This window comes from Betta splendens, chromosome 9 (genome assembly GCF_900634795.4).
Source record: "Betta splendens chromosome 9, fBetSpl5.4, whole genome shotgun sequence".
NCBI lineage: Eukaryota > Metazoa > Chordata > Actinopteri > Anabantiformes > Osphronemidae > Betta > Betta splendens.
This window is the reverse complement of record NC_040889.2, coordinates 27,472,910-27,497,690: the sequence shown is the minus strand read 5'-3', so window position 1 is coordinate 27,497,690 and position 24,781 is coordinate 27,472,910. Positions and strand designations below refer to the sequence as shown.

Sequence of the window (24,781 nt, the reverse complement as noted above, 5' to 3'; positions counted from 1 at the left end):
GCAAATAAGGAAATAAGTGATAATTGAACTTCCATTTCCTGTGTTTAGGTTTCTTTATGTCACTTAAACGCACAGCCAATCTAAATTAAACTCTGAAATATAATACAGTCAGTTTGGGGATCCCCCATGATGAGTGGGACAAGTGTCACATTTGGGATCAGTGAGGTGGCCTCTGATTCATATGTAGACCTAAAGTCACAGCTCCTAACATTTCTCCTCCGGTTCCATAAAAACAATTATTAGTTTCTGAATATAATTATTTTCATGTTTAAAAATGTTCTACTTTACTTTTGTATTGGAAATGAGGTGAGACTTTTCATCAATCAGACTGTAACTGTCCGTCCTATTGGAGTGTAGCATAAAAGCTTTCATGCATATTTAGAGTGCAAATGATTGGTTTAAATGTCCACTGTTTAACCACAAAACACACAAACACTTTGTATGAAAATCCTCTTAACAAATGATGTGCTTCCACCCACAGCATGAAGCTCATCATGCACAAAGACAAAGAGATTCAAGATGGGTTTAAACCTTCTAGGTCTTTGTTCAGTAAAATGTTTTTGCCTCAAGGAGAACTGAGTTTTTTTTTACTTTTAATCTTTAATTTAAAAATCCCTGTTGAAACTTGTTGAGGCTCAGTTTATGTTAATTACTTCTTAAAGGACCTACAGCAGCTGGAAGCCTCTCTGAACTGAGGCAAACAGCTGTCTGGCTCTGTAACAAAGGTCACTAAATAACACATCATCATATATAAATTCCCACACATGGTGTTACTTAGAAGTCTGCCTCAGTTTAGAAGATTGGGGAGTTTTTCAGACAGACGAGAATTTAGTTCCCTTTGACAGCAGCTAATAATGAGCTGAAGGCCCTTTGTTATGAATAACTAAAATCTATTGTTACAACTGAGTCAGTAGACCAAAGTTTTATTTAAAGGTAGATTAGGTATCTGTGGTTTATTTTAAAGTACTGAAGTCTTCAATGAGCACGTTCGACTCTGACTCTTCTGCCCGGTCGCGTCGCTTGGTCTAGTCTGGGATTACTGCATGTTAACACCTAGTATTAGCCATGATCTGCCTTTGCCTGCATGCGTATTTATGAAAAGTGTTTTTTAAATGACATTAGGTTTCACACTGACTAATATTAAATATCAAATGTGCTGTGATATGGATAATTAACCCCACAGGACCTGAGTGGCGGTGTGTCTGTCTTGGCTGCTAGACTCAGCTTAGCAGGTACTTAAATAAACACCCATAGACACACAGGCAAAGACTGAAATACCCACAAATGCAGAAGTTGGGCTCCTCCCTGGAGCTCGAAGTGGAGCCTGTGATTAAGGCGGGTGGAAGCTCAAACCTACAATTGAGAATGGACCAATCCCTAAAGCAGAACAAAGCTTCTCTGGGCATGCGAATGCCTGCATGAAGTTGTCCAAACGAAGATTTCATGCTGCTGTTGTGAATTAGAGTGGATGGAGTCATTTAGCTAATAACTATAACTATTGTGCATTTCCCTTTTCATCCAAGTCTTACTCAAGGTTCAAATCGTTAGTGCTTTCATGTTTCAGGCTATGACAGTAATTTTTCTCCAGGTGTTTTCTGTATTAATCCTCTAATGTGTGTTAGTTCACTTGTCCAGCTCCATAAAAGCCTTGAAAACCTTCCTGTGGGTGTGATTGTCGCTTGTTTGACTTCCTGGAAGGGAAGCGGTGTCTGCGGTGGCTGGAGGCAGGGAGACGGTGACGCCCGTGTGTGTTTACTGGGGTGGGAGCTGGTGCAAACGGCAGCGTAAAGCCTGGACAATGGAGGCAGGGCCAACGTGGGACGGCATCCAGCTGCAGGGGGCCGTCGTGTGTTTGCATATACCTCCTCCCCTGTCACCTCCCAACCCATAATCCACTGGGGTGTTTGTTTGGACTGGCGTCTTCCCACACCCTTCATCTCCTTGTAGGCCTGAACTGCCTCCGCCTCTGCCTTACTACCTGGAGCTGCAGCATCATTTCACCATGACAGTGCAGCGAGTCGTTAATTCTGACATCTCTACTCAGTTAGTCCACAGTCCGTTGGGGTTTTATCTGCGTCAGTGTGTGTGTGTGTGTGCGTGCCTCTACTTTTGTGCCTGCAGATAAGCCATTCACCACTTTGCATACACAGCGGCGGGTAAAGCAGATGATACACCGATGGTTTTCAGCTCATGGATCAGACAAATCCTCTTTATCGTCAGCGCTTCACGAATGTTTAATGAATCCATCCGTCGTACAGTCCCAGTGCCAAAAGACACATCTACCACTAATTAGAGGACATCACAGGAAAGAAAACGTTCAAACCAAATGCATCTTCCAGTATAAATGAAGCTAAATTCAATCAGGGGACCAGTTGTTGTCCGTCCTCTCTGTAATTGCCTTAGCGTCTCTGCCAGCACTTTGTCTGGCCAGATAAGCTGCGCTTTGTTAGTGCAGAGAGCTGACACAGCGCTCGTTTTGTTCCATGGGCCACATTTACTCCGCTCTGTACTGGCAGACCAACAACAACAACAACAACAACACTGTAACGTACGAAAGGTCAAGGTCGCGCAGTGAGTCCCATAATGACCTGTTTGTGTCTCGTTGATCATCTTAATGTCCAGTCTGTGGTTCATGTGTGTTTTTATCCTTAGGAGCAGCATGAAACTGTTTTTCAGTAATAGTGTATTTAAACTTAAATACATGATGCACATAGTGGCCATCTGTGTTATTTAAAGGCAGCCTACTCTAATCTAACCTTAATCACTCTAATTGCCAGCTTTAGTTGGTTAGTAAACTATTTGTCTTATCTTATCATATCTTCTTTCTTTAGCCTCAGTTTCACCAAAAAGGCAAAACAAAAAATTTGCTGTGGCAGATGGAGCATAAATCAGCAGAAATACAGGATATGATTATGTTGGTGCATTGTGAGAGTAACATGCATGGACGGATCTGATAGGCTCTGCTATGATGCAACATTGGTCTGATGCAACACAGGAGCTGGAGAAACCAACGCGTTCATGATGATGAAACCTGCTGCAAATATCGTACATATCACAACCTGTCACCCCTACGTCTTAATATAGTCTAATTAAAACGTGTGTGGCTCACTCATCCTGCAACATGACCTTTATTGGGCTTAAACCACACTTCATCCTAGTCATTTTGTCTGGTTCAAGTGAGGCCTGAGCTGCCCACGCAGAATTCACACCATCTACTGCCCCCTGGCGTCTGTAAATGCACATTACACACATGGTCTAAAGTCTTTATTTAGTGTCATTGTATCTTTCTTCAGCTACAAATGTATATATCCTTATTTAATGCAATAATTAAAAACATCAAAAATAATGTGTCAAACACATTTCTGATGAAAGTTAAACTGACCCAGTTTTTGACCACAGAATTCTCAGCTATAATCTTTGAAACTGATCGAAAAGATGTAAGAAAAGTGGTTCCTAGCATTAACAGAGCAACATCACGCTTTGGCCCATGTGATAAATGTAAGTTAGTCTTCACTTTATTCAATTATTAGGTCATAGCACTTTAAAGCAAACATCCCTGACAAAGGCCTCTCACCACAAGAAGTGGACCTGACGCGATGAAGCTCATCTGCAGAGGAAAACCATGTAACACGATCAGAATTCCTCCACTCCTACTGAATTACGCTTTGCAACATGAGCTGTGCGGCTGCCGTGTCCGAGCCCGAGAATGAAATTCCAGACAGTGTCGCTGTTAAAGGACAAAAAGACTCGTCTTACATTAGTTTGGACGCTTGTCCCACATCTGAGTCAAAAATCACATTACGTTTGAATGATTTTCAAACATTTAAACGTCAGTGAGCTGCTGCTTCACTCATTCGTCTGATTCTCTAAAACGATTGGATTTATGTCCACTGGCGACTAGTTTGAACTGAAGTCCCTTTGATGTTCCCTCCAATGAGATCCCATGCTGGTGTGGGTCTGTGTGAGTGTGTACCCATCACCACAATATCAGCTGAAAACAAACTAAGTCTCACAGACATCAAAGAGACTCAGGAGGGAAGATGATCTGTTTTCAGTCGTGGTGAGCCACATTTCTCTCCCCGGCCGGTTTTCCAGTCATCCCCCACGCCAGCCCCGTCCTTACATCTGCACTGCCACAACCACTGGGTGGCACATGTGGCCGGGCCCAGCGCCATGTCAGCACGTCCTCTCACGCTAACCTGGCGCCCCTGCATGCTGCCAGCGATGTGCAGACCGGCCGTCTGTCACAGAGGTGCTCCTTTTGGATTTGGTGCCGTGACGTGTTGTTTTCCTGCTGTGGAGTGAGGAGAGCGTGGATCCATGCATGCAGTCAGGCAACATGTCAGAGTCATGGTCACTTGGAGAAACGTGAGGAGAAGCTGTGTGAACACGATTCAGTGCCTGACAGTTGCCACTACGCAGTTTAATAAGGAGAAAGCATATAGATACATAGAAGATAGATAGAAAGGGGAAAACATTCAGCAAAATCATTTATCTCAGCACAAAACAACACAAACACTGGATGCTGGAGCTTTAGAGTTTTACATTGTGTCTTAACAGCCAATTGGTTTATCTTTATCTTTGGTCTGTAGAAAATGTGTTAAAGTAAAAAAATTTAAGTTTCAGCTGTGACAATGTGACTATTGATATGTCGGATTATTTTGGTCTTATAAACCCACATTGATGCATCAACATTTTCTGCCTGTTGCCATAGAAACTGCCTCTAATTCATGTTTGCTACATGTGGATAAAACTCTTTGAAGCTCTGACAGTTGCGATTGTAAAGTGGAGGAAGTTGCTCTACCAGAAATAACAGACACACACACACACACACACACACACACACACACACACACACACACACACACACACACACACACACACACTGTCCTGGGGGGTGTCATCTATCTCCTGTTTCCAGCAGTTTCCTCATCCACTTTCCTGTCGCGACACCACTGGGCAAATTGTGCCCGTTATTTCAGTCTTTGATCATCGATGAGGACATCAGCCTCTAACTCTTTCTCCATCAAGGCTTCGTATAATATTTTCTGTTTCCTGTTGCACCACGTTTATGAAGTGCTTCACTCTGCATGTGAGAATGTACCGGTTCCATCCAGTCCAGACGACATGTTCACGCCTGTGTGTGTACCAGCATCACATCCTCCTGCCCTCCCCGCTTCTCAACAGATTATGAGCGTTGCAGTTGACTGATATGACTTTGACTTCTCCAAAGCCCCCTAACCCCTGGGAACGTACCTGTCCTTGCAAGCCTCAAACGTACAGGTGCCTCTTTTCAAAAGCCTCCAGTCCTCGTCTCTTTCTCTGCCTCCCTCTTTTCCTCTCCCATTTTCCCCCTTTTCCCCTTACGGCTGCAACTTTACCCCTCAACTGAACTAGGGGCCTATTGAAATACCTCCCTCTGGTATAGTCTGCACTTCAAAGTCAACTTTCACCCTGCAGGTAGATCCGAGGGGGGCAGACAGACCAGAAAACGACCCAGCCCCTCAATAGTTAGGACTTCAAAGAGTGTAACTTAGTTATGAGCTGTTTGAACTTTGGAGAACACTTTTAAAAAGTATTTGATTGATGCTATCGTCCACTGTAAAGCCGATACTGTAATTATAATGTCTGACCAAAACTTTCTACAGATAGAGTTACTTTTAAAACGTTATTATTATTATGATAACTTTAAAGCTATTGGGAAGAAACTTATTTTTGGTATATTAAAGCAAACATATAACTTTTAATGTGCACGTTGGCCTTAAATCATGATAACAAACACATTAAATACATTCATATTAAATAGACTTAATGTGTTTTATTGTTTAGAATGTTTTTTTTACCGAGGCATGAATTAGTCTTAGCATAGTCTCAACTCAACTCACTTTTATTATAAAGCATCATCAGCTGCTGAAAGGTTGTCACCTTCGTTCACCAGCACGTTGCTTTGTATGTCTGTGTGATGTCTGATGCATTTATAGCTGCAGTTTGTTGCAATGGCACAGAAGCAACTGGGGAGAGTGAACCCGTGAAGTTGTGTGTTAAATAAACACTGGGTTAAAAAAGGAGCTGCAGAGTCCACCACTTTCACGCTGCTCTTTTATTAAACTGCCTTTATAAAGGCATGGATTAAAGCCATCTCAGTGTCACGTCTTCATGAGAGCACATCAGTTGGGAAGACGCTCCATAAATAACTCCTTTATTATTACGAGCTCTCTCCCCTCCCTCCCTCCCTGGGTGCCGGTGTTTTTCCCCTCTGTCCTGTTATAATTCATTGCAGACCATTTCATGAGAGTTTCCCACTGGGATCTGTGCAGTGACATCACTGCAAACATGCACCATAACAGCCGGCTGGAGTCAATAGTCATCACCGTTCTGTGTCATCATGGGGAAAGCATCTCCCACAATCTGAGGGTTCGGGGCCCCCTAATTGCTTTATGTAATCATTTGCTGCACTATGCGCCCTTCTGGGAGCCATGAATGTAAATGCCCCCCTTCCTCATCATCTCCTTTCTTCATTAAAGCATAGCGTCAGCACCATGCCAACAAAGGGACGATTCACAGAGGATGGGAGCCCAGTTGGTAAACGCAGTGCTGTGCTGAAGGACTTCTCCAACACACTCAGATGTTCCCTTTGGGTATTATTAGTTACCCGTGAAATTGTGCTTCATATTTATTTAGCCAGGCAAGTCAATTAAGGACACAATGTTTTTCAGGGTGACTGGTTTGATGGAGGGTTACACGGACAATGAGCAGTTAAATGACAGAGACTGCAGCAGAGGCTCAGGAAAGGGATGGACAGACGTCAGTAACAGATTTTGTCCAAATAACGGATAACGGAAGTATTAAACGGTACATCAGAAATCCGCGACTTTCCTCGTAATTACAAAGAGGGGACTTATGTTGGAAATGATGCAGTGTTTCAATAGTTGCTTATTAGTTCTGGCTGTAGATGAGTTTACACTACAGAGTCAGAAGAAGAGACAAAAGAGACGTGTCTGACTAAAAAGTAAACATGAAGAGAAGCAGGAGTCCTAAATTGACCAGTGAATCCTTCTCGAGCTCAACTGGAACCAGTGAAACCCCCAGGTGTCTCCTGACCGAGCGGCCAGGCCAGTCATCAACTCGTCCCCAGCGCTCCCTCAGTCTAAACAAGCACACAGCTGATTCTTCTCAGCTTGGCCTGAGTTTAGACACCGGTGTAGGGAGAATCCAGCGTCAGTGGAGTTTCCACAGCTGCTGTGAGTTTTTTTAAAAAAGAGTTCTTGAACCTTGTAGACAATAAACAGTCAGTATAGACTGTTTAAGTAATTCATTTATTCACTATGTAAAGATCCAATGTAAAGAAGAACAGCTTAGGATTGTGGCCTGTGAACTCATAGCAACCAGCAGAGGGCAGACTTGCAGTGAAGGAGGAACAATACCTGCCAGTGATTGGACCCTGCAAGGTGTTGTTGTAATGCACCTTGTGGTCCAATAACAAGTTGCTTTAATTTTACCATTAATCCTCCAAAAAACCTTTAAAGCCTCATCACTGGTGGATTTTATCACTCGCACCCATAACGTGTCTGCTTTTGTCGTGTGAGAAATGGAAAACTGTTCAGTTTCACAAGACAGAGATGAGACATGTGGTGTGGATCAGGTTCATAAAACAGAGTGACGTCCAATGTGATCTGTAAATTATTGTCACGCTGGAGGAACTTCTTAAGTTTCCAGCTTTTCTTTTTTCTCGACTTTCCTTTCTTGCTGTTTTTGAGTCTGAACACATGTTGACCATCTCGCTTTCTTCCAAAGGCGGCTGCATTCTTGACCTAAAAAGCCCTCACAGTTGGTTTTCATAATCACACTGCCACACAGCTGACAGCAAGATGAGACCGTGCTCTTTTTTTCTTTTTTGGCTTTTTTGAACATCTATCACTGTGTAGACCTCACCCCTCACTTGGAAGCTGTAAAACAACAGTGTGTTTTCTTTGGTAGAATCATTGAAAACAGGCCTCTTCAACATTGTATTACTCAAATTAATTATTTGTTTTAATAATTTGAAAAACTGGTAACTGAAACTAACGTGCACAGATCTGTGCATGCATTGCAGGTCACTATGTGGCTATATACTGTATATGTGCAGTGCATGGTACAGATTCATGAATGGCTCCAGTTGCACAAATCATCCTCTCTTGCAGGAATGAAAAGGTTTAATAGTGTTTATCTGTTCTTTCACCGTTGCTTCAAGACACAGTGCACTTAATTGTAGACATGAATGGACAATGAATAGTTTCAGGCTAAAGGCACCAAGCAAAAGAACTGGTCAGTTTCACAACAGACACTTCATTCTGCACCGAGTGTGACTGAAAATAAATGTTCTTCTTCTCTAATAAATTTAAAAGCAACACTTTGTTTCCAATAAATCCAGGACCTGCCTGCACATCTGAACGAGCGGATGATGAAACTCCTGTTTACGGTTTGACAATCAATACAAGATGACACACAAGTCATAAACTTCATCACAATTATAACTTTTCCATTCAACCACTAATTTGACTTTCTGCATATATTATGTCAAATTACATTTCCACAGTTAGAGGTTTGTAACATGCCTGAAATGATCTGTGATTAGCTGTCAGGCCCGTCCTGAGGACGGCAGCTACCACCAAGATCAAAGACAGCAGTTGACTGGAGATCTGTCTGTCTGAACTAGTGCTTTTAATTTATATGCAGCGCAACAAGCTCCAGACTAAGTAGTGACCCCGTAAAAAAATGAGGATGATCAAAACGTTTATAAACTTCTAATGTCGTTTCATTCTGTTTATATAAAGCAAATTAAAAAAGAAAAAGGATCAATAGTGTTTCATGCAGGAAAAATTATGGAACCATAATTAGAACAATTAGGCCAATAACTGATTATGTTTCATTTTGGGGGTTTGTTATGTGTGTGTGTGTGTGTGTGTGTGTGTGTGTGTGTGTGTGTGTGTGTGTGTGTGTGTGTGTGTGTGTGTGTGTGTGTTTTACAGCATTGGAGCAGTCACTCGGTCCCGGGGCTTAGAACCCGGACCCTCCCTGGGCCTGTGTTCAGCCCATTCAGTAGGAGGAATATTTTAGAGCTACAAACTGATTTTCCCGTCAAACAACTTTCACCAAAGTCGCTGCTTATTGTTGGGACAACGTGCAGAAACATAACTACCTCTGCAGCTGTTAAAAACTATTAGCCAGGTTGTAACCTGTAGGTGAGCGGCTCTCATTCACACTGAAAAATTAGCCCGGTTAAAATTATGAAGCGTCCTGAAGAGGGTAGTGTTTGTTTTAAGGTGGCGCAACGTGTCACGGTAGAGAAAAGGCGCTGCCGCCCAGCGCAGCGTTAAATCGGCGGCTCGAAGGAGTCTCTGACTCATTTTTAGCTCGATAAGTCTGGACCACGTTAAACTCGAACGAGGAACTTCAGCATTTTCAAACATTAGGCCTCCCTGACTCTGCGCCCGCTGCGCCTCCTTAACTGAATGCTGGCACTTCATAGTGGGGAGTGCAAAGGAGAGGGTCAGAAAGATTGGTGGGTGGGGATAGAACCCTTTTGGGAAAGAGAAGAAAAAAAACTAAAAAAAATCACGTGTTTGGAGATCAAAGGAGATCCGCTTTGTAGAGGAGGAGGAGGAGGGGGGTGAGAAAGAAAGAGGGAGAGAGAGCAGGAGAGGGAGGGAGGAGGAGGACAGAGCGTTTGCAGGCAGTGTAATTGACAAAGCTTGCAGTGGTGAAATAAACACGCTTGAGCCCAGACGCTTTTATTGCACAATTTCGTCTCTTTTGACGCACCGCACCACAGCGCGCGCGGGCCGGATTTCAATTACTTTTCCCCCCCGACTAATTAATCCGTGTGAAATTATGTCCCGATCGGCGCAGATCCAGCCGGCAAGATGATGATTTTACCGAGGGGAAGCTCAGATCGTGTGCCCGACTCGGTGCTCCTGGTGATCTTGGTGGCCGCTGCTTCTCTTGGTACCGTCTTCGCCAAGGATACTGCCTTTGTGGAAGTGGTTCTGTTCGAGTCCAGTCCCAATGGAGATTATACTACTTACACGACTGGCTTGCAGGGACGGTTCTCCAAAGCAGGAGCCACTATCAGCGCGGAGGGGGAGATCGTTCAAGTACGTGCAAAGTGTCCTTTTCTTTTTTTATTCTTCCGGGGGAATGACAAGCGGCGCTCCCGGGGATCAGCACCGGGACGCGGGTGTAATTTAACCAGGCTGCCTGCCCTAAAACTTTTCCAGGGGGTTGACAAGAGTTACGGCGCGTGTGTCGGTGTGTGTGTGTGCGCGCGCGCGCAGGACGAGGATGGTACTAAGCTTCGCAGGCATATGCGGTCACAAGATGGCTCCTATCTTGTGGAATTCATTCACAGGGAAAACATGCTCCTGCAGGTTGTTTTGTTGACGTCTGGAGCTCAGCGGAGCGCTCGTCGGTGTTAATTGAAGCTCGTTTGCACACGCACACGCACACGCGCTGCTCGGAGCCGTTTCCCCCCGAAAAAAACCTAGCAAAGCTCCCCCGCGTCTCGAAAAAGTTTGTAAACGCGGCGCGAGCAGGAGGCTTCACGCGCTTCACGGCGCAGTCAAACGCCGCCAGGCTGCTGTCTGCGCCCAGGGTTCCGGGACTTTGTCCCGCTCGGCGGTGAGTTCGGGCTAAATGCGGAGTTTGAAACGCGAACGGCTCGGTTTAATGACGGCTCGTGTGTTCTTGTTGACCGCGGCGGCAGCGCGTGAGCCGCTGCGAGTCCCGCAGCGTGGAGCCTGTTGCTGCGGCCGACATCCGCGCCGCCTTTGAAGTCTGCACGTTCTGCTTTAGTTGTCACTGCAACTTCAACAGTCAATACTCTGTGTGTAGTGGGTTTATGACGAGCTGCTTCCCTGCGGCATCTTTAGTTCCGTGACCACAGCATGACAAGAGCACTGAGCTGCTCGGGCTCGGATCAACCGTCCAGCTCCGACTGAAATATTACCTTTCTTCAGTTCCCAGTGTTTATTTGAAGTCTCATAATTCTTCCTTAATCTGCTTGGCTGCTGTTCCTAATGCGGAAAAAACAGCTTCTCATGTGCCTAAGATTAAATCATTAATGTTTTATTTCGGACCGCTGACATCTCCTGTGTGTTTGGATGAATAACTGTTTGGCCTCTAACCTTCATGTTAATGTTTTATCAACATAATTGTACACGTCCTCTGACATTTAGACTGGGGTCTAACGCACGGGAAGGGAAGTTTGCTGTTTGTGTGAGTCCAGCTCCATGTGACAGACTCCTGTTGTTGTCACCAGAGGCAGATGAAGGGTTGACTGCATGAATGCAGTCACACAAACCTCAGCAGAGACCGTTCAGGTTTTGCCTTCATCTCTTTACCAACGCCAGCAGCTTCTGAGTTTAGGCCCGAGATTGAAGTAAGCGAAGGCGCTTGAGCCTCTTGAGGTCACTGGGTTTTTAAAAGAATCTGAGTTTAATGAAGTTCATGGTGTTGCATCGAGTGCGTGCCGCTTGGCTGCACCACGAGAAGCCTGGACTGCAGCCGCTCTGCTCGTCCATTAGCTGTCAAATGCAATGAGTTCAGACAGCAGGTCATTAGCAAACTCAGATGTGTGTTCATGCGACAGTGCTGAAATTACACAGCTAGTCGTCCCCATGGTCCCTGCACTATATGCAGGAGCATCCTTATGGCCTCAGTGGTCAGTAGGCTTTTATTCTGAAGGAACGAAGATATGTGGCTGATCAAAGGAGGAGATACTCAGCACAAAAGCGCTCGCTGTTTATACACAGTGATGGCCTTTTGGCGCCACTCGTTAACCACACAGAAATGTCCAACCTCAGCTTTACGTCGCAAGCCACATCTATTTAGGTTTGCTTTCTTTGCTAACATAGCTTCTGACCACTTAGAGGTTTTTATTTTGTCAGGCTATAATGAGGGGCCGTTTGTCCGGCACTGCGCGCTGTCTTGCACTTCTTACAGCATATATTCTAGATTTATATAAGTTGAAAGTGACAACAAATGACAAGCGTGCAACCCGAAGAGTATAATTTTGAAGTGGTATCATATTCCCCACTTGCCGATTCTGCACTTGTGAAATAACATTGCAGCAGCATGTTGGGAATTTGCTGCGGTATTGTAATGGAGATAGTGTTACACTGGAGTTAGGTGCACACAAGTATGTAGGTCCTTGTGCTCTTAGTCGTCCGCTGTGACCTCTCAGCATTTATCTTCAAGGCTTTGGGTGAACTGGACGCCGGCCTTTGGTTTGCTCGGGGTTTGTTTGGCCTTGTGGTCGTCCTGTCTGCATTGCCTTGTGTGCACAGCGGTGGCAAGACCTCAGCAGGTATGGGTTCAAGTACAGGGGAAAGGTGGGGGCTTGGCAGCGTTCCTGAGCAAAGACCCAGCTACTATCACCACTCGTATGTTCCCAACTCGCTCACATCTGCCTGAAGAGCAGAAAGACCAGGAAAAAGAGGGTATTTGCTTTAACGCTGCTCTGATGGGGGACGGGTACTGGTCCCGGTGGAGGCTGTTCTGATTGCTCTACTTGAACTCTGTGAAGCCATCGACCCCTTCGAGTCATCCTGCGTGGTTCTGGCTGTCAGGGGGCCACTTTAAAAGCGCATTTAAGCCCTCTTTGCCCGACGCTTGGCAGCTGGAGGAACGCAGGTCGTCCTGTCGGAAAGACAGCTGACGACACTCCCCTCCTGCCCTGGATTTAAATGAGCTACAGGAATAAAACTGTGCTGGTGGTGTTGAACGCACCAGTCGTCTCCTGATTGAATGGCTCAGGTGTGAGGACGGACACCTACGCTGGCACGGGTGCTCACGGCCAAACAAACGGGAAGCGCTCCGCCTGTAGATGTGCTGATAATCTAATTTCAGGAATGGCCTCACTGTGCAGGAAGCTCATTCAAAGCGCCCGGCGCTGTGATTCCTTTTTTTCCACCTACGCCTCATTGTTGATTAGAACCCGTTTGATGTGAATGGAAATGCCATCTGCCGCTCATCATTCTCCGTTGTCCCCCTGTCGCCACATTGTTTTTTCCTGTAGCGAGATGAGCCGCGATGCCTCGCTCGAGTGCACATCTGCCTCTGATTTCCAGCGCCCGTGCCGTCGGCATGTGAGCGCGGAGTCGAGGCAGGGACGTGGCAGGGGCACGGGGCGGACCAGATGGAACTCATGGTGTCGGCGGCCACAACCAGAGGGAATAATGTGGCTTTTGCCGTCTTCCTGTCTGACGGGACGCGGAGCATCCCGTGAATCCTGCGTCAGGAAGAAGAGGCTCTCGTTCCTCCCAACACCCACAAGCTTTTTCACCTTTGAACTCCATCATCGTGCACGTAAAGTGCCAGTAACTATGACCGGGAGACTCTTTGATGTGGTTCTTTTGCAAGGGGCAGTTCCTTTTCTGTCATGAAGTGCAGGGGGAAAGTGGTGGTTTCCAGCTAAGACAACGATGAGCTTCAGTGCCGGAGCTCCTACCTTGGAGCTGGCAGGAGTTGCGTCGCGCTGCATTTAGACTATAATGAGAGCTTTAGTGGTCTAAAGCATCCAGCGAGCTTTCTCACCACAGGCTGGAAACCCCAAGAGGCCATAATGGGCCGGTCCCAGACGGGAGGTGCCAGGGACCGGGCCACTCCCAGCGCCAAAGCAACAGTAGCCGTGCGCAGACGCTGGTTTAAAAGGTTAAAAGTGCTGCTCCCTACTTTTTTCCATTTATTGGCTTGGCGGTCGCAGCTGTATTTTAAGTGCTATCGTCTCTTAACCGCTAGACTCTTCGCCTTTCATGTCCCGGCCAAAGTAATTTGAGGCTGCGTTTCTCCCCTTTTCGGAATAGAACAGACTAAACTGTTTTCCTCTTTCTCTTGCTTAACACCCCCTCCCACACTCTCTCCCCCACCGCCGATTCGGCTCGTTTTTGACGCAGCCAAATTTTGTCATGTGTCCAGTGGGAGCTCATGATGGGGACATCAAGTGATGATTGCAACTATTTCTTCGCCATGAGGCTCTGATGAATTGTCCCTACTGGCGTGTCAAGGCGACCTGTTCGCCACCGTCCCTGGGCCTTAGATGCCAGTCTCCTATTTGTTGTACATCTACAGTTAATGAAAAAACATGAGTTAGTGTTCAGTTGTGTTCTTCTCGAGTTTATAAACAGTTTTCCAGGTGATTTAATCTCCACTTCTAGGTCTCTTCCAAAAGCAGTGATTGCCCAAGGTTAGCATGTAGGTGTGTGTCAGTCAGCGCTCAGCTTCCTGTTGGATACTTCCTTTAATTGGCCATGCTCCTGGAACACGTGCATGTTGGTACTGGTGGCCCCAGTAGCAATGTTAGTTTCCACTGGGCTGAGTGGCTCTTTGATGTTCCCTCCAACAGAGATTAGCAGTCACATCCAGGGGGGCTCTCCCATCAGACCCCTGTTCCCGTGTCGCTCTACTTCTTATTTGTTATTGACTAGATGTCCAAGCTCATTTGTTTGAATCACTCGAATTATTAGGAAATGGTAAATCAGCTTTGCCCTGAGGCAGTGATTTTTCTACGGTGAGTGCTGGGAAGAGCTGTGTAACAGAATGTCACACCTTCTCAGATGAAAGTGTTTTTTTCACACCACCTACCTTTTGCTCTGGTTATTTTTGAAGCGCGTTTGTAACCATTCAGAGATGAATAGGTAGTAGCACAGAGCGGGGTTTTCACTCTGAATAGAACCTGATGTGTCTGTCTGTGTTTGATGAGACTCTGCTGAAAGGCCCAGTCCATTTCTTCAGCCCACATTTTGATCCACTCGCATTGAGGGTGTGCAAAACAAAGGCCACAGGGTCGAGGGTTATGAAATGACAATGCTCACAGCGGCTCATCCAGGCAGAGGCATGCTTTGTTGTTGGCCAGGAATGTGCTGACTAACTCTGCAAGGCCACAACGCCAGCCTCCCCCTTTGTTGTACTTTTTTTTTTTTTTTTGCCAATAGACTAGGATGATGGCTGTGCAGAGTCCACTTCTCTCTGAGCACCACGATCCATCTGCCTGCTTCTCCTCCTACCTGTCAGTAAACTTGGAACACTGTACATTCTATCCTCCTACTTCTTTCCTTTTGAAAGGAAGCGTCTGCCCACTCACCTAAGTTAAAAAACACAAGGTTTGTTACTTGTAGTTTTGAGTATTATCAGACTGGATGATTTAAAAAAAAAAAAAAAAAAGTTTCTTTGCAATGTTGGGTTAGGATACATGCCGCTGTAGCTACGCATGGACAGACAGGTGGTAGTGAGTTAAAAGCGACGTAAGTAGATGTGGGTAGTTATACGTCAACCAGCAATTGTGTCAAAAGCATTTTCACACACAGACGGGCACCAATGTGGACCATCTGAAGCAGAACCTAAGGAAGGTTCTGCTTCAGGTGCACTGTGTTGCACCTAATCACAGCAAGCATGGTGGAGCCCATGGTAGTAGGTCCATACCCAGGCTTTCTGGTTGGTGTTCTGCCTTTGTTCACGTGGTGGTCCTCCTCTCCTTCACCTTTCTTGTTTCCTTTTATTTGTGGTAAATAGAGATCATTTGCAGACCTACCAGATGGGGGGTTTGGGTGGAAGCTCTGACCACATCTTGTTCGTTCCTACTCATTTCTAGAGGCTCTGCGTGTACGTGCAGGTAGTCGTTCCTATAATGAGGAAGCTCCTGGCTGTAACGCAACGGGGCCATAGCTATGATGGATTGGCTGTGCTTGGTCAGATGAGAACAAGCTGGGTTATTGCTGCATTCTGTTCTTTGTATCTTCCACAGTACTCGCCTTGTGCCGCAGTTGAGCTCTATCTTCTTTCCTTCTGCGTTTTTTTTTAACTAAAGATGTGTCCTAGATTTTTGAATTGAAAAATTGGGTTTTATTTTTACACTGTCCCTGTGTCATGGGTATACTGCAGATGTTGATGATGAGGTTTTCTGTTCTTTCTCAGGGTATATTTATAAAAAGTGGTTTTAGTTGAAACCAATGAAAGGGCATTAGGTTAATGCCAAACCTTGGCTGAAGAATAGAAATGCAAGTCTTAACACTGCTGAAATCCCAAAGGGTCAGGTGTAACAGTTCTGTTTACAAATCTAAAAATATAGTAGGTTCAAATAAAATACCATGCCAGTGAAAGCTCTATAGTACAGCTAAGAGCTTTGATAAAGCCTCCAGGATTCCTTCTGTCTCTCCCCTTGACCCCCATCGCCGGCTCAGGCTATGTGGACTCCCTCACCAGCGCTGGACCCTGAACAGGGAGGGGCCTATAGGCCTGGGTGAATAGCTGCCGGGAGTCGTGCTGCGGGTGTAAACCACATGAATGTGCCGCCTGAGCAGATAGGATCAGGCGAGGCGGGGAGGCCTGGGAGGCCGCAACGCTCGGCTCAGCTCCACGCGCTCACATCAAAGGCATTGCCGAAGGGGGTGGTGGAGGGGAGAAGGGAAGGGAGAGAGAGCGGGAGGGTTGGACCAAACTCTTCAAAGGCTTCTCTGACTAACGCCGGCCCTGATATGCGAGGCTGCAGAACTGAATGATGATGTAATTGCAGACCTTTGAGGTAAATCTGCTCCCACACAAGTAAAAGCAGAGGTGTTCCTGTTGCACAAGAAATACTGTGAATGTTTAGCAGGAGCCAGAGAGTTTAGAACAACAACCTCATGCAAAGGTGTAAGTTCAACTCCTAACACTAAACTAGTGAAAGGATCCTGGTGGGGGAAAAAAATTATTTACATTTTTGATGGAGGACTTGGACCATGAATCAGTTTTTATCTAATTCCAGCAGATAGGCTAATCCACTGGGCGTTTCTAAAGTACACAACAGGTGGAACAGAGTTGACTCTGTTCTTTGTAAAGTTTATACAGGGCTTGTGTGTGCTTCCGAGTGTGTACATGTACTTCCCTTGTAATGTGTGTTAAACCGTGCGTGACCACAGATCCTTTCAAAATGCCCCCACGATCATCAAGCTGATAACTCATTGACAGCTCCCATGACAGTTGAGAGGCACCCACTGCAGGAAAGGATCTCGCTCGCTGAGAGCGCGCGGCAATAACTCACTGTTGCTGATTTGGTTTGCCAGCGGGTATTTGCATGCCTTCGACTGACGTTCTCCTCACCCCTGTTTTGTGATTGTGTGCTCCTTTGATGTTAAATTAGCGGTAAACAGCTGCACTTTTATTTATTTGCCGCTCATGCTGAGGTCGGTCTTATAAAAGTGCTGCCTCCTGAGTTGGACTGGAAGTCTGAGCTGCTGCTTGTAAAGAAGAGACTTCCTTGTTTCACTGCAGCACTTCATGACTATCACAGGACCGTCCTGCTACTAGCTCTACATGAATGGACCAAAACAAGAGGCAATTAATGCCAAAGCTTTTTTTATACACAGCTTCTCACTTAGTTGTGGACAAGGCTAAACCTCAGTTCCATTCAGCCCAAACATGTCGAATACCTGATTGTCGCTTTGTTTTATGGCTAACTGCACAGTGAATATATTATGTAAATTAGCTTTGTCTGCGCAAACAGGTAGCCCAGCATATCCTGTCTGCTTTATCAAATAGAAGCCAAAACAACTCGCTTCCACCATGACTGAGAGAGCATCTTACTGTTCACTTCATTTATTATTTAATGCTGTCACATTCACAGTGGATGTTGGAGTAATGTGGCCTAAACAATAACTCTAACGTTCGTGGCCTTGTAGACTAATAGATGTGACATTTTCTGTCATGCAAATTGTGTCTGCACCGTCCTGTCATGTTCCTATCCTGCCTGTCGGTGTCCACCTTAGTGCATATAAAAAAGGTCAGAATAATTACTCTTGGCCAGCTGTGTCCATTTGTACCCTTGCAATCCATCTGCTCACTACTCGCACTCACTCAGGTTAAGGGGGTTAATATGAAGGAGGTGGGAAGGAATACTCCAGTTTGTCTTGTAGGAGTTAAATTAGAGCATATCTCTATTCTTGGGCGACTTTCTCAATCGCAACCCTTCTCTGTTTATCCACAGTTACTCTTCTGTCATATGTCGCCATAAAAGCTACTCTTCGGTGCTTGGCAGTGTGGGGTCAGCTTGCCCTAACACACTTGACTTGCTAATGATAAGTTGTGCTGAGACATGTCAAGGAACCGGGTTTCTCAGAATGCTTTTTTGAGCGAGGAGAGATTGAGTGGGAGAAGATGCGTATGACAGAAAAAGATGGGGCCAATGCAGCCCTTTGCTATTTCGACTCCATCCCACAGGCTTGTGACAAGATGTGCCTGTGGCATGTGACAAAGTCAAATTGTCACCCCCGGGGTGATATACACCCCACAGGCATTTCGAAGTAAACGCATCCGAGGGAATGTGGCTCTGAAATTTGGATAGTGGTCTTACCAATTGGTTGCAGGCATCGTTTTCTTTCAAATACCTGATGCAGGAGAATTGTGATTTGAATATGGTAATGCAGCTCCAATAAATTAATTAGATAGGCATCATTAAAAGACCGGGTCAATATTTTAGGAAATGCACTCCACTGAGCAGTAAATGAGAATCAATACCACTTTTGTGCCTGTGGTAAACCAAGCAGAGTCAGTTCAGCGTGAGCAAGGAGACGGGAAGACCTCTAGACTGGTTTTATTACAGCGCACCACTGAGTGGTAAGATTTTAGTGTCCGTGACTAAGTGCATCTCTCAGTTTCTAGTCTGCATCCTTGGTAACCGTGGAAGAGCAACTGACACCAACCAAATCCAAGGACATTGCAGGGAAATGTGCCACACGCACATGATGCAGGTATAAGATTCAGTATAAACTGATTCACCACAGTTCTGCAGGTTTGACTCGCTGTCAGGAGCTCACACAGCTGCAACCAAGTCTTTTCTGGAGAGGCTCAAGAATCCGATAATGTCGGGGGCACCTTCAGCACTTTAGTAAATCAGATGTGATGTGATGAGACATGCTCGTCCTATGGTCCCACAGTAACTAATGATATGTTTTAAACTCCACATTTTTAAAGCGAAAACATAAAATAAATCTTCTCACAGGTTTTTCTGTGCACCCTCGTGCCACTGAATGCACAGAAAGAGGCCAGGACTAATTTTACACAACCTAAACCCCCCAGTTGTGAGCATTTCTTATTTACTATGATTTAATTTGACACAAACTATCATTTCACCCTACTCTGACCCATTTCCTGTTGGCAACCACATGTAGCATATTTGGACCAGCTTTTTTGCAGCATTGCCTCAGGCTAAGCTCATGGACAGAGGATTTGGGGAGCTAGTGATGCATACGTTCGTCATAATTATTGTTTTGCTAAAGCTAGAGTTAAAATTGCTCAGGCAACGGGAAAGCTTCAGAATTTAAATTAAAGTGTGGGATCGAGCTTTAAAGTTGTGGACAAGGACTTTTTCTGTTTTTGGTTATTGCAAAACTCTGAAGCTTTGTGTTTTGCACTGCAGTTCGTCTTTGTTGCTTGAGTTGGCATGGTGCATTTTGTAGTCTCCTTGGTTAAGGTGGCATGGGAGGAAGGTGAGGGGAAACCCCCTGGGTATTCAGTAGGCATGAGAACAAGACAAACAAAGCATTTCAGTATATGTGCAGTTTCAACTTATAATTGCATCATAATCGAGTACAAAGCGAAAGCTCTTTCTTGTTCTCTTTCTTTCTCTCTGCCTTCTCTCACTCTGTTAAGCATGGGAGCAAAAGAGGGGGAGGAGGTATAAATGTGGGACCACACATGCTGTGTCAATGTTTGCTGGAATAATTAGAGACAATGTGGGCCAATAACGGGAGGAGTGCAGTAACCTGAACTCACTTTGTTCTGCCTCGGCAGCAACACAAAAGCCATTCACAGACGCACGGATCCACGGCTCGGAGTAGGACACGCTGCACTTTTAGCCAGCGTGCACCACAAGGAAATGGATTTGGTCTCTGTCAGAACTTGAGCAGCCATCTCCCAGTGTGCTGTTTAGTCTTGGCTCAAAGTGATGTTGATGTCACTCTGAAGGACTTTTAAGTTTTGCCTGTCCATCCCTGCCACCACCCCAAAAAAACGCCTGTACCCTTTGTCACCCTCCCTGGTCGACCAACACATGGCCCCGTTTGAGAGCCCTCTTTAACTGGAGGATATCCGGCTGTTATGCAAAGAGCCTGTGGATTCCTAACGTGATCGAGCTGGACTCGGAGGTGACTTTCAGCGTAGCCAGACAACTGTTGGATTAGCAAGACACTTTGCATTGACACTGAGCCAATGGGGGGGTGTTTCTGGTCGGCTGGTCAGGACCACGACTCACCTGATCAAATGCTTCAGGACCCTGCATGTAGTACACATTTGAAGCATTACAGTGCAGTCTGTATCCAAAAGATGTATTTTTTTGACCTATCACAATATATGAAGCGCTGCCTATGTTTCCTGGCTGGAGCTGAGCTCGCACCCCTGGGCTGACCAACTGGTTTGTCCCCTCCGGAGTCCATCTTGAAAGGGGACACCGCTATGGGATGTATGCATCCCCTGGAGGTCGCTGGTGTCACACCTGTCCCCTCCACTCTCGCCTTGTGTCAACAGCTCTGCTGTATTTACATTTACTGCTGTTTTCCAAAGGAGCAAACCAGTAAATGCGCAGGATTAGGTTGATTCACTATCATGCTCATCATGCCATTACTCTGCCTATATCACTGACTATTTTTCAATTCTGTCTTTTTGTGCTTTTATTTATTAGCAATGTTTCTTAATCTTGTCCAGGATTATGTTTTGGTCATTTCTATGCATTACAGCTTCCAGAGTTGCTCTTCTTACCAGTTTTCCACCAGCTCTCTCAGGGGGGTGGGGTAGCTAATGCTGTGAGCAGGTGGAGATTTCACCAGGGGCCCAGTGTGGCCAGAGGGGAGGGTCAGACCGGAAGGGTCTGACATTGGAGCATGCAGTGTAAACTCTGAGCCAAGTGCAGCCCATTGTTGTGGAGTAGGGTTCTAGTGTTGCAGAAACCTATCAGAAAATAATTGCAGGTGTTATTTTGCAACAATTTGTGTATATTGTTGGTTTTTTTCAAATAATGAATCAGGAAAATTTGCTTAATGATGCTAACAGTGGAATTTGATGTTAATCTTTGACACACTGTATCACATGCTCGCAAGGTTCTTGAACCACAAATCGGACGCACTGCATCGCCAACGTGTAAAAAGCAGAGAACATGGACAGTGAAGCGAGACCGGCGGTTAAACCAAAGCACAGGCTTACAAAAGACTAAAATGATATCGCTGGTGGATATCTGGATGCCTGGGATGCCTTGGATTGCTGCTGTACACTTTTGGCTTTGTCTTTGCAGGGATGAATAGAGGCCTCTGTGGTAGTGATGACAGGCTCCTCCGGGCTGGACCCTGGCTGGCTGGCAGACTAGGTGCTGGAGGTTGAGAGACTTCAGCTCTCATAGGGGCAGCAGAAGCCACAGACAGGGGATGCTGGTTGTCCTGGTTCTCCCTACAAAAGACACTCTGTTCTCTGCCTGTGAGGGGTGCATGTTATGAGGACACCAGGTAGACAGAAGCGGAGGCGTTAGGGCTTGCGGCGCACCTGTGTTCAGATGTTTTGACATGGTTATAGAGTTGAACACATCATTGTTTTGCAGATGTCAGATCCTCTGTGAATTTAGATTTTTTTTATCATCACAGCCTTTTGAGGAGGAAAATGTAATAAACGGTAGCAGAGATGGAGCGTGCACACGAGCAGGCAGCAGTGGAACAGCCCTCCCATGTCTCCTGCTTACCTAGTGTGGTATAGAGAAGCAGGAGCTGCCACGGCTGTCATATGAAGTTTCATCATTCCTTTTTCAGCTCGATGAAACACCGCAAAGCTGTCCAACACAAGCGTGAGGTAAACAGTGTGTGACTCACACTTTGACATGCTAGCAGCACCCCCATGGGATGCTCCTGGCTGAGCCTAGCTGTGGTCTTTTCATGTCCTCCTGAATTATTAAAGAAACAAGGAGAAGCTGTAAACGGTCCAAGAGGACGGCGGGGCTTCTTCAAGTGATGCATTAAGAGAGTGGACTCTTCACATGCCCTATGACTTTAGCCTGATGTCCCCCCTTGAAGATTCACAGAGCCTCTTTGATCCATATGCTGGGAAGCAAGCGTGGGGATGCAGCCTGCTCCCATTTCAAGTCACACATTCTTTCTTAAGAACCCAGAGGTCCCAACCCGTAACTGCACTGGAATTACTTATGCAAAAATAGGCCAGTGTTGCCAAAGTGTTTGAATATACACGCATCCTCCATTTCTCTTTCATGTTTAAACACACAATTAGGAGTTATTTGACGTATCCACAGACGGTTCCTACCTCCTGTAATGTTTAATACGAGTCCGTATCTCATGTCAAAGAGACAAAGTCTAGCCCAACAAGCGCCTCGCTGTTCAAGACAAACACAGAGGTGCCAGCTCAAAGTGTTCGCCCCTGCCGACCAGGTGTGTAAATATAAATCACAAAATCAGTCATGTTTTTTTTTTGCAGAGATAATAAAATCGTATTTGTTGCGTGGTTCGTTTACCGTCAGCGTTTTTGGCAAACGGCTGCAAAATCCTGTAAACCAAACATTCAGCCTTCTCAGAAACCTCTAGTTGGCATTTCTTGCAACATCCTGTGAGAATTACAGTAACTTTTCCTGCTGATTTCTGTCTCCAGAGGCACTATTTGGCATGACTGTCCCTTTTCAGAAACTGGCTTCCAATCCTGTTAGATGTGGAGCCAAATGCCCCAGAGGTTACAGCCAGCTAAGTGGTTCCTTGTTTCTAATAAAAAACAAATCAAATAACATGGACCCCAGGGGTTTATAACACTAGAGTCATGAACTCTGGGGCAGATAAATCTCTTCCAAATATCCCCATACAAAGGCATGGATGTGGGAGGAACTTGTTGGCTTTAACTGTATAATTTATAAGCCACAATGTGCTGAAGAGTCTAAAGTAGGATAGAGGGGGGAAGCTTCGACCACTCAGCAATGCAACAGCCCTCTCAACTGTGAAATGACCTCATCTTTAGTAGTTGGTCATTACCTTTTCAAACTGACCTCAGTAGCAGATGATGGCAGAAAGTGTTTCTGTGTAATGTGGGTTTGATGTTTAACTCTCGGTGGCTGCTCACCCCCAGGCTTTGCTCGTTCCTCACCCTCAGCCCCACAGGCTTCTACGGCCCCGTCCGCCTGCATGGCTGGCAGTGCCTCCAGCGAGAATGGGTGGAACAATACTGCGTTTGTCTCCGCTGCGCACTTGGCCTGCTGCTAAACAAATGTTCTAAGGAATTCTGGTGGCTAGACTTGCCCCTGGACCCAGGCTGATCCCACAGTGACTTCATAAACTCATAACTCTCTGGGGTGATCAAAAGAACAAATATCCCTTTATAGGAAGCTATATGGTAATGGAATTATTTGCACACCAATTAAAGTTTACTTCTCTCTGCCCCTGCCCTCATGTAGACTATTTGTTTTGCTTTTGTGGTAGAGGGGAAATGCTCTGTTGCCTAGAGCACAAACTTGCATTTTTGGGCCAGTGTCATTTTTGTGCCAGGGTTTAGTGATGACGTGTAGTTTATGTGCCAAATACCGATGTGTTGGTAAAATAACTTTATTTGAGTTAGCTTATGTTACTTTTTATTTTTTGTGGTATTAATGAGAAAATTTGAAGCATACCCCAAATTTAGCATTGGCTTTAAACTAGGCCTAGAACATGTTTGAGGAAGTTTTGGACATTTGTTGCTGGTAAATCTGATGCAGAAGGTTAAATAATATTGTAATTTTTCTTCAGGTGCTGTGGGTAAACGATCTGCAACTTGATCTAAAATCAAGGCGTCCTACCTGAACCCCAGCCTCCTGCCACTGTGGTTCTGTCATTCTCCACCACCTTGGCCAGGCCTCAACTTGGCCTAGCACCTTTCTGCCTTTTATCTCCGCCCACTGATCGAACCATTGAAGCAGCCTGAATGCTACCCGCACCCCTCCCCAACCTTTCTCTGTCGTTTTACCGCACCTCCACAATAGCCTCGCTCGGCAGAGCTCCAGGAGCAGTGTTTGTCTGATCACCGCTGCAACCCCACCCCCTTTTATTGGTGTGAGTGTGGAGGGACAGTGAGTGAGTGCGTAGATCTGTGTGTGCATTCTGTTTTTCAGGCAGATAGGAGGAGGTGTGGCTGGATCTTTATGGTAACTTAAATTGCAAAAAAAAAAGTGTCTTTGCTGGATAGATGCTTTGTAGCTGCACAGTGGGTGGAGTCATCTGAGACTGGTTGTATTCGCCAATAGTGGCTGAGTAGCAGTTTCAAGTCTTTAAGGGGAAAATGGCGAATTATTACAAAAGAGTGTTGGGGATAATTTAGAAAAAATATAAATTCTAACCTCCAACATGTGCCATTTCATGTTTGGTTGCTCAGACTTGAGAATCTATTTTGGATGCAGCTGCTTTGCTTTGTTGTGTTGCTTCCTGCAGCAGGAAGGTGTAACACTGAATTTGCTGCAGCTCAGATTTGGGCCTGTGTCTCGTTTCCTCAGTTAATTTGATTGTTTCTGTTTTGTAGAACATTGATTTATTTCAAACACAACACTCAAACGAGAATTTACTTGAACTAGTGGCATCTCCCATGTTGTAACTATAGCAGATTCGGGCAACACTTCCTCTTTTGCTTGCTTTCTCTCCTTTTACCCCTTCATTCTCTCCCGTAGACACAGTCTCAGAGCTCTTCTCAGATCTTAAGCTTCTGTGCGCTGAGCCCAGCTGCTCTGCCAGGGTGCAACCATTCCATTCCCTTTTGTCCGTGCCGCTGACCTCCG

The 24,781-nt window shown here is 45.6% G+C and overlaps 1 protein-coding gene across 3 annotated transcripts in view; it reads left to right on the top strand.

The window, feature by feature from the left end:
• Nucleotides 1-9,477: 9,477 nt before the first annotated feature.
• The window catches only part of znrf3 (zinc and ring finger 3), a 47,486-nt gene continuing 32,182 nt past the window's right edge, over nucleotides 9,478-24,781 (top strand). For 2 of the 3 annotated variants that reach the window (XM_029161966.3, XM_029161965.3), the window contains exon 1: nucleotides 9,478-10,133. In XM_029161966.3, coding sequence (XP_029017799.1) covers nucleotides 9,903-10,133 — 231 coding nt within the window. In that variant the 5' untranslated portion in view covers nucleotides 9,478-9,902. Of the gene's footprint in view, nucleotides 10,134-10,197; nucleotides 10,657-24,781 lie in introns of those variants that run through there. The other variant, XM_055511776.1, reaches the window with a different exon arrangement.